Source organism: Neltuma alba, unplaced genomic scaffold, assembly GCF_004799145.2.
Source record: "Neltuma alba isolate B1F8T4 unplaced genomic scaffold, ASM479914v2 tig00004493_pilon, whole genome shotgun sequence".
NCBI lineage: Eukaryota > Viridiplantae > Streptophyta > Magnoliopsida > Fabales > Fabaceae > Neltuma > Neltuma alba.
This window is the reverse complement of record NW_021633731.1, coordinates 30417-41084: the sequence shown is the minus strand read 5'-3', so window position 1 is coordinate 41084 and position 10668 is coordinate 30417. Positions and strand designations below refer to the sequence as shown.

Below are 10668 nucleotides of genomic sequence, written 5' to 3'. Positions count from 1 at the left end.
AGTTGGTGTTTTAATTTCTTGAAGACGTGTATGTATATTTGGATTAGACTTTTAGAAGTAAGAGAAGTTTTGCCCAACTTGCCTGAAAAAGACTTTTTTAAGTGCTATTAGTGTTTTCCAAACACCCCTAATAAATATCTCTCTTTGTTCCATTGTTATATGACGTATGCTTAAGAGAAAAATAATGATTACCGTGAATTAAACATTGTTGATGAATAATGATCAACCATAGTTTTCTTAACAACCGTGTGTCTTGCTTCAGTGGAATATATGCTAATTATATTTATTCAAGTATCTTATTTCTTTGTTGTCATTGATATAAAAGGTGCCATTTAAAACCTATCTATTTGTATTTCCATATATTGAGATAAAGTTTCAAATTTTAAGATTTGTCAAGAAGAAGGTATTTATATTATTATTATCATCATCATCTTGTTCATTATTATTACTGTGATAATTATATTTCAGGCAAAAAAAAAATCCCTCTTAACACTAGTAATCCTCGCGTCATTATCAATGTCATTAAAATGCAGAAACGTCTTAGAGCGGCGATATGCTTCTTTCTTTCCGCTCCCCAAATGGCGCTTTAATAATGTACTCCCTCCATTTTTTTTTTTATAAACAACAACTACCATATCCTTCTTGTCCCTAAATATAAGCAACATTTATAAGTTGTCTTAAATTGTTATGTCAAATTTCCTATTTTATCCCAATTAATTACTTATTTTAATATTCAATATATTTATTATCTCATTTTTCAAATCATTATCTCTCTTCATCACATATTCTCTCTCTTTCATAATTCTCTTTATAATAATAATTTTCTTATTCTCTTTCTTATGCTCTCTTTCCCCCATAAATAATGATATTTTGGAGAAAGAATTGTTAATTTTTACCTATGTATTGTCCTTAACTAACTTATTGATGAGTTCTATGTTACTTATAAAAAGGGATGGATGGAGTATTATATAGTAAAAATTAATCTGAAAGTGCTTATAATTTCTTTTAGTTTTGAAACATCTCTAATTTTTCTTCTTCTTTTTATTAGTCCTTTTTAATTTTCCGCCGTTAAATTCATTATTTCCTGATATTTAAAACTACTAACCAAAGACTAATACTAGTAGGGGTGTTCACGGGACGGGACGGGACCGGGATGTCCCGCTTCCCCTTTTTAAAAAAAAAAAAGATACCATAATTTTTATATAAATTTTTTTATGTTATAATACTTATTTTTTATTGGGCTTTTAAAGATAAAAACATTATAAAAAAATATTATGTAGAAAGCTTAATTATATAGCATAAAAAAGGTGTACAAATAATACTGTAAAAAAATACCGTAAAAAAAAAACTATATAATGACTTTATAAATTATTTTATTGAGGAAGGAGATTTTGTTGAGATAATACTACAACTTAAGAGCTACAAATCACCATAAAAATAAGAGTTATTATTAATAAGTAAATTGAATAATCTAATAATAATTATTAATAAATAATTTTTAAAAGAAAAAAAAATCCCGGACGGGATGACTCCGTCCCGCGTCCTGTCCCGAAATTTTTTTTGTCCCGTCCCGTCCCGTCCCGAACTCACCGGGACCGGGACGGGACAAATTGAACACCCCTAACTAATAGTATTGAAAAATTTTTTGTTAGGAAGACAAAATAAACTGATCCTATGGAAGAAATGGCCGTAAAACATATTGCTGCAAATTAATCTGTTAATCCCAGGTTATTGGATTAAAAGGCTGTGTTCTTCCCAACATCATTAATCCTTATTCAATAATTTTAAATCTCAAGAACTAACAAACTTAGTGGTTGAAAGTTAAAAGACTCAGTAAAAAGGAAAAAAAATGGTTGAATTCAGTAAAAAGGAAAAAGAAGTGGTTGGATCTGATTCAAAACTTATGTATAACTAAGAGAAATTATTATACTAAGAAAACCCTAAGAGTTCATATTTATTGTAAAAGACCATAAGAAATTATAATTTTATTGAAGGTTGAGCAATAGCCAATTAATCATTATACTTCATTAAAAGACACTTTTTTAAGTAAAAAAATTACAAAGAACAAGGCTCCAGCAAAAAAAAAGTTTGATGCTGATCAAGTTTGTAAAATATAACAGTTAGTTGTAAAATTAGTTTTTGTTTTAAAAATAACACCTCCATCTACTTAACTTCTTAGATTTATTTTTCAAAATATCCTTATTAATTAATTTTAAAAGATTTTCAATAAAAGAATAGTTTTAATACACATGATTATAGAAAATAGTTTATAAAAATCAACGTATATTTGTCACAAATATAGTTGGCAAAAAAAATTTGTTACATAACTAATTTATCTAATCTTCTTAATACTTAAAATTAGTTATGGAGTTCTTAATTTAATTAGGGGGGGGTAGTAAAATATAATGTGCAATGGGTGGGTAATTCAATAATATAGAAATTCTTTTGGACCGTCTTTCTTATTGTTACAGATCAGAGACACAAAGTCAATTCATCCTCCCTGCCCTCTCTGATTCTCCGTCTCTTGATCAAGTTTCACTGACCAAAAAGTTAATAAAATCCAATTAATATAATATTGCCATTAAAAGATCTACAATAAGGTCCCATACCAAAAAAAAAAATACAAAATAAGTCTCAGAGGTTGTTATTCTCCACTCTAGAACTTGTCATTGTCATTACAGGCTGTTCAGGTTATTATTAAACAGTTTAGTAATTATTTCTCTTACACGGTACTTGATTCTAATTCTCCCTGAAATCAATATAGTGCATATTGCGGCCCATGAATTTTTTTTAAGAAAAAAATGCAATAGTTTTTGGATGATGTGAATACTTAACTAGTGGTCCACTGTCCCTAATTTAAGAATATTAAAAAAGTTATTAAATTATTTAATTATAATATATGTTATATGGTCTCTTTAAAATATTTATCTGTATCATTAGATTATATATCAATTTATAGGTAAAAAAATTAGTTTGGAGAAAAACGATAAATACAAATAGTTTAAAGTAATTTAATAACTTTCTTAATTTCTCCAAAATAATTAATTAGATCTCATATTAAGTAGGAAGAATTAGAGAGAAGGACTAATGGGGAGAGATATTTATGAGAAAGGATTATAAAAATTAAAATTATTTTAAAGGACCAAATATTCAAATATAAATTTAAAAACACTATATTATCCCTATCTAAACCTCCTATATTTTCTCCTATATTTCTTCCTACATTTTATTTTTAAAACTAATATGATTAATAAAATTTAATAAATTAACTTGATTTCTTTTAAAATTTACAACCTGCGTAAAAAATCAATTAAAAAATATGCAAACATTATTCAGTCAAGTAAAAATTAAAGTTTATTTTCTTTATTAAAAAAAAATTATAACCATCACAAATTTTAATTAAAAATAAAATTTATATAATTTTATTAAAATTTAGATTATTATATACTCCTTCGGTCCTAAATATAAGAACCATTTTATAAAATAAATTACACTACAAAATGGGTCTTATATCTAGGACTGGAGTCATAATATATTATATACATAATTTAAAAAATTTAAAGAAAATTTGTATAATTTGTTTTTTTATTTTATAAGAAATTTATATTAGATTTAGAAGTAAAAAATTCATACAATAATAAGAAGGTTAAAGAATTCAGATAACCTTTTATAATTTTATGCAAAATATGTAACCATGATTGCTTTTATTGGATAATATTTAATCGTAATCCAAAAAATATTTTCAATACAAAATTTCAATAAATCATATAATAAATCACAATATAAACAAATGATAATAAGTTTTTTCTTTTTTTATTTTTGGGAAAATGATGATTTTTTATTATCTTAATCTACTAATTACTAAAATATTCGGCAGAAATTTTAACATATTGAAAATTAGTTTATTTTACAAAAAATTATTTTTTAGGGATATATCACCTTGTTGTAATTTGTTTAAGTGAAATACAATTTGTTTTATATTTTTTAATACTTTATATCTTATATTTTATTTATATTAATATATCATATAATTAGGTGGCTCTTGTCAAATGATGTTGAGGAAGGGTCTTATAAAATTATAGTAACTATCTGAATTCTTTAAATTTCTTATCGTTACACGAATTTGTTATTTTATATCTGACATAAATTTCTTATAAAATAAAAATTAATTATACAAAGTTTTTATTTTTTAAAATTGTGTATATAATAAATTATATAATAATATAAATTTAATAAAAATATATAACTTTTATTTTCAATCAATTTTGAAAATAAAATTTTACTTTTATAAAGAAAATAAAAATTTAATTTTCACATCACTGAAAAATGTCTGCATTTATTTTAATTGATTTTTACATATGCTGTAAACTTTAAGAGAAATCAGGTTTAATTTAGTAAAATTTATTAATTTGTATTAGTTTTAAAAATAAAATGTGGGAGGGAATATAGGAAAAATAGGAGGTTTGGATAGGAACAATATGGTATTTTTAGATTTATATTGGAATATTTAGTCTTTGTAAATAATTTTAATTTTTATGATCTTTTTTTATAAATATCACTCTCTATTAGTCCTCCTCCTAGATAGCACTTGGCTTGAAGCTTTATCGTGGATTCTTCCAACCCACCTTGACGATTCTCATAGTGCTGTATTGGAAAACGAAAGATGCCTCCACGCGCACATGACGATGGACAAAAAGGCCTAATCCTCGCAATATAAATATTACTGTATTGAAGCAACAAGCTCACCTTTTTTTTTTTTTTTAAAGATAAAGAAGCAACAGCCTTTAATTAGACCCATTATAAAGCACAACGATGGGTGAAAAAGCCTAATCCTCTCAGTATAAATATTACTGTATTGAAGCAACAAGCTTGCTCGAGAAGCAACAACCTTTAATTAGATCCATTATAAAGCATGACGGTGGATGAAAAAGCCTAATCCTCTCAGTATAAATATTACCGTATTGAAGCAACAAGCTTGCTTTTTCTTTTTTTCTTTTTTAAGATAAAGAAGCAACAACCTTTAATTAGATCCATTATAAAGCATATCCCCGCACGCGGAACTGATACGATCATTTTGATGATGACGTTTTGAAGATTCCCAGCAATTTTCACATGCTCCGAAATGGAGTCAATTAAAACCCAATTTTTTTGGGGCGATATAAGTAAGTGGTAATTATATGATGATGGCGATTACTTAAAAACGCCACTGTGTGTTTAGGTGCTCTACAATACTACCTCCGGTCCTAATTATAAAAGCCAGTTGATTAATTTGAGGAGACTAAAGAAGTAAGTTGGGTTAGTTATTTGTCCTAGATAGGTGTTGTCTTTCCTAAAATATCCTTGTTAATTAAGTGTATGATTAGAACTATAATTATTAGAAAGACTATCTTGGAAAAAATTGAGTAAATATGAGAGACAAAGTAGATTGGAGTCTTATATTTAGGACCAAAATAAAAGTTAAACAGAATCTTATATTAAGTACCGAAGGTAGTATTTAACTACTACCTACTTTATTAAATATTATTAATTGCTTTCTCAGTTAATGAATTGAATCACGCTGTACAAATAACTAGCTTGACTTGTAGCCTAGTTTACTGAGAAGACATGCATATATATCACAGGTTCCTCAGTCATCACCAACCCAAACTTCCGAGGAAGACGAAAGGCCTAGTTAATGACCCATCCAACCCGTCGATTGAAGCTTTCTGTTAAATGTTCTCCGTCAGCATATAATTTTCAGACTACAGTTTCAATCCATACAACCAAAGACTGGTATCATTCAATCAAATAGCTTATTTTTTTATTTCCATCTTTACTTCATTCTTTGCAGTGATGAAACATACAACTTGTTGATTTGATCTCCTTATCTATCGAAATTTGAACACACACACACAGATAATGGGGGAAGCAGTTGACTTAGCCGAAGGATTCGATCACATCACAGTCGATGTACAAAAGCTATCAGATTCACTTGTAAAAAGCCTGGGAGACAAATTGCAGAAGCTTCCTCCTTTGTCCAGTAAATGTAGCATTTGTAAAGTTCCTGCTCATCTACGAGAACGAAATGATAAAGCCTTCACTCCTCGAGAAATTTCAATTGGTCCGCTTCATTACAACAATCTAAACCTCAAACACATGGAAGACCACAAACAGAGGTTACTAAAGGACTTTCTGTCACGAGCAAAGGTAAGCCTACGTGACTGTGTCCACCTTTTGAAGAAGAAAGAATTGTATCTACGAAACTGTTATGCAGACCCCATTGAATTTGACAGTGACAAGTTTATTGAGATCATTCTGGTAGATTCCGCTTTCATTCTTGAACTATTCTTCAGAAATGTCTCAGGTAATAACAAGTTGCAGGATCAGTATGATCATTTCTTTGGCGGCCCATGGAAGCTACGGTTCATTAAAACTGACATGCTTCTGCTTGAAAATCAAGTTCCTTTCTCCATCCTCGAGGACCTTCTTTCATTAACAAAATCAGACCTTCCCATAAAGATCGATGTTCGGCGTTTAGCAATCATGCTAACCTACGAGTTCTTCAAAAGGAAGTTGAATCTGGTAGACATGGATAACTTCAATATTGAGGAAAAAGTGGGTGAACTGGAAATACAACATTTTGTTGATTTTGCCAGAATTTGTTATGTCCCTCGAGTTCTTCCAAGCAAAAACAAACTAAAGTGCGTGACTATGCCAAGGGCAACAAAGCTACGCGAAGCTGGAGTGAAGTTCAGGGTCAAGAGCAGTGGAAATCATTTTGATATCAAATTCAAAAACGGGGTGTTAGAAATCTCACGTTTGAGAATTAAAGATGACACAGAGATTCTTCTGAGGAATCTGATTGCACACGAACGTTGTCACTTGCACGATAATTATGTGAATGACTTCGTGTTTATCCTGGATCGTCTGGTAGAGACAGCCGGTGATGTGGACTTGCTGATGCATTGTGGGGTTATTGAGTCAAAATTATCAGGAACTCAAGAAGTGGCTTCTCTGATGAATAACCTTTGTCCAGGAGTAACCATGGCGAGAAGAAGGTTCTACTTCTCAGATCTGTGTGAGCAGGTGAGTGATTATTATACAGTGCCTTGGCATAAATGGAGGCTAATTCTGAAAGAAGACTATTTAGGTAATCCTTGGGCCATCATCTCTGTGATTGCAGCAATGTCACTTCTTCTACTCACCTTCATGCAGACTTATTATACTGTCATGTCCTATTATTTTAGCTAGTATAAATATGTGGGTAATTAATAGGTTTCTCTGCTTAGCAGATTATTGTTGTTATTTATCATCGATCACAAATATGTTTTGTGTCTGTGTGTATGTGTGTACCCATCTCTCTGTGTATATATAAGTAAGAGAGACACTGATATTTTAGTAATCTTAATGGACAGATCCATGGTTGAGTTACTATGATTATCGTACTATAGTTGGTTGTTAAATGTGTTGTGTGTAATGGAAGTTGGTGTTTTGTGAAGACATGACATCTCTATTGGATCCATTTTCATGCTCGGATACAACAAGAAGCTAGCGCAAACTCCTCACATTCCACTAATGAGGGGGAAAAAAAAAATCTCTCTTCTGGGCAAAAGTACTTTCAATCGGAATCATATTACGTTTTCTAAAGTTGTTGAAGAGAACAAAGTTGTTAAAATATTTTTTTAAAATATATTCAGTATCCTAAAATTTTATGCATTTAACATCTTAAAATATTATTATTTTTCATATACTTTTCACATTCTAATTAAATCACATTCTAAATTATATTTTAGTGCATCCACCACCCTTAATTGCTAAGTATAAATTTGAATAAAAATATTCAGGGTGCTGAATACATCCAAAAAAATAGTTGAGGGCAATCCAAAATATTTTAAAACATTTGACGTACTTGAAAATATATTATTTTCGATTCTTAATATAAGAGCTAGTTTAATATTTAATTTGGTTATAAATATAAAATCTCAATCTGCTATATCTCTAATATTTATCTAACCTGCGAGTTCTTCAAAAGGAAATTGAACCTGGTAGACATGGATAACTTCAATATTGAGGAAAAAGTGGGTGAACTGGAAATACAACATTTTGTTGATTTTGCCAGAATTTGTTATGTCCCTCGAGTTCTTCCAAGCAAAAACAAACTAGAGTGCGTGACTATGCCAGGGGCAACAAAGTTACGCGAAGCTGGAGTGAAGTTCAAGGTGAAGAACGGCGGGAGTCCTTTTGACATCAGATTCAAAGATGGGGTATTGGAAATCTCACGGTTGAGAATAAAAGATGCGACGGAGATTTTTCTGAGGAATCTGATTGCATACGAACGTTGTCACTTGCACGACAATTATATGAATGACTATGTCTTTATCTTGGATCTTCTGATAGAGACAGCAGGTGACGTGGAGTTACTGATGCATTGTGGGATTATAGAGACAAAGTTATCAGGAACTCAAGAAGTGGCTTCTCTGGTGAACGAGCTTTGGCCGGGAATGACCATGGCGAGAAGAAGGTTCTACTTCTCAGATCTGTGTGAGGAGGTGAGTGAGTATTATAGAGTGCCTTGGCATAAATGGAGGCTAATTCTGAAAGAGGACTATTTTAGTAATCCTTGGGCCATCATCTCTGTGATTGCAGCAATGTCACTTCTTCTACTCACCTTCGTGCAGACTTGTTATACTGTCATGTCCTATTATTTTAGCTAGTGTATGTGTAATTAAATAAATTTCTCTGCTTAGCAGATTATTGTCGTTATTTATCATCGATCACAAATATGTTTGTGTCTGTGTGTATACCCATCTCTCTATGTATATATAAGTAAGAGGGAGATTGATATTTTAGTAATCTTCATGGACAGATCCTCCGTTGGGTTACTGTGATTATCGTACTATAGTTGGTTGTTGAATGTGTGTGTATAGTGGAAGTTGGTGTTTTGTGAAGAGATATGACATCTCTATTGAATCCATTGTTATGATTGGATACAACAAGAAGCTAGTGCAAACTCATCACATTAATATCATCATCAATATCAATAACAATCAATATATATATATATATATATATATATATAGAATCTTTTCCACCAAGCCAGCTCAAATATGGCTTATTCTCAGTCTTAGATACATATTACTGTTCACAAGCCAAGTTTAGTTTACCTCAGGCTTTGTTTGAGCCGACTTTAGCTAATGTCATGACTTGGGCTTCGCATTCAGCCCATTCATTTCCACTTTCCATGAGTTTTCTACCAATTCAAATTTCAAAATTCCCAAGCCTCCCACCGTGGCAACTTCGGTTTCGTACTTCTCCCAGCATCTACCTCAGATGCTATAACTTTCCTATCTCTCTCATTCTCACCTCAAATTCTTCTTCCACAAACCGCTCTATGATTTTTTCTTCTTCACAGTCTTCTTTCATGCTCGTCGATGAATCAGTGCTTCCATCTTAAGCATTCAGCAAGGCATTTGTGCTCTCTGCTCTTCCTCTAATTTTCTTCATCTCTTCCATCTCCCTCTCACTATTGCTTCTGCTCCTCCCCTGCTCTTCTTTTAAATTTATCTCGTAGATCCTCATTACTGATTATGTAGATGTGTGTGAACGGTGGGGAGATATTGGACAAGCACTGCTCCCAGCAAAATCAAAGTTCTTACCGGGCATCTTCTCTTTCCATGTATGATTTCGTCTATCTACCAATGGGTTGCAGGTAAGTGCAATACGGTACCTACTATCGAAAATCAGTTCTATATCTTGCACATATTAATGGTTCATGACTGCATGCTTCTTTCTCAGGAAATTTGAGCATGACAAGAAGCAATCGAATATGGGTTACACGTTTGTGGATTACACATCAGCAAGAGCTGCGTTTCTGTGTTTCCTATAATTCAACGGGCAGAAGTGGCCTGGTAATGAGAACTGGAAGGTCTGCGAGGCAGCTAAGGGCCAGATTCAAGTGGGTTATCAATTCTTGGTTTGGACTATTTTTTTATCATTGTTATATTCAGTGGACTTTATTTTGGCAACTGTTATGGCAATTTTCTAGGACTTTGTGATATGTAATACATATTTCAAACCAATTTTAAACTTTGAATTATTTTATTGTGTGATGCACTGTCAGGCTTGGGCTCCTGCTGCACTTTATTATGTTTTTTTTTTCCCCTTTTCATTCCTTCGTTTAATTAATTTGGGTAAAGTTTCATTTCTGCAAGTGCTCTATTATTCATTGGTGTATACTCAGTTCTTTACACTTAACAATAAACAGTTATTATGTATTTGTCCTATAAAGTCGATTCACAATTCTTATATATTTGTTTTCTTTGTTGGTATTCCAAGTGTAGGAGGTCAGCTCAAACATGCCATGCTGTGTGCCGGGATAATAATGAAGATCCTCTTTGATTGTGAGGCATGGGGTTTATTATTAAAAACTAAAATGATAAGGTTTTGAGTCTAAGGATCGACTTACTTGTAATTTTAATTCTTTAACAACATATATAATCTGTGTTCTTGGACTACGTTACATGCACTTCATAATGAACATCTGGATTTACACTTATAATCAATTTAAGTGACATTATTATAATATGCTGATCCTTATAAACAAATGGGTAATGCTCCATCATCAATTTCCCAACTGTATATACAAAGTAGGAAGGACATGAAAGCTTCACATTCTCGATCTGCAAGAGT

At 31.2% G+C, this 10668-nt stretch overlaps 1 protein-coding gene across 1 annotated transcript; it reads left to right on the top strand.

Moving 5' to 3' along the window:
• The first annotated feature begins 5898 nt into the window (after positions 1–5898).
• On the top strand, positions 5899–8693 carry LOC114744946 (UPF0481 protein At3g47200-like). Its single transcript, XM_028933089.1, has 2 exons — positions 5899–7065; positions 8001–8693. The coding sequence occupies exons 1-2, from the start codon at positions 5899–5901 to the stop codon at positions 8691–8693; spliced, it is 1860 nt and encodes a 619-aa protein (XP_028788922.1).
• Positions 8694–10668: the final 1975 nt, after the last annotated feature.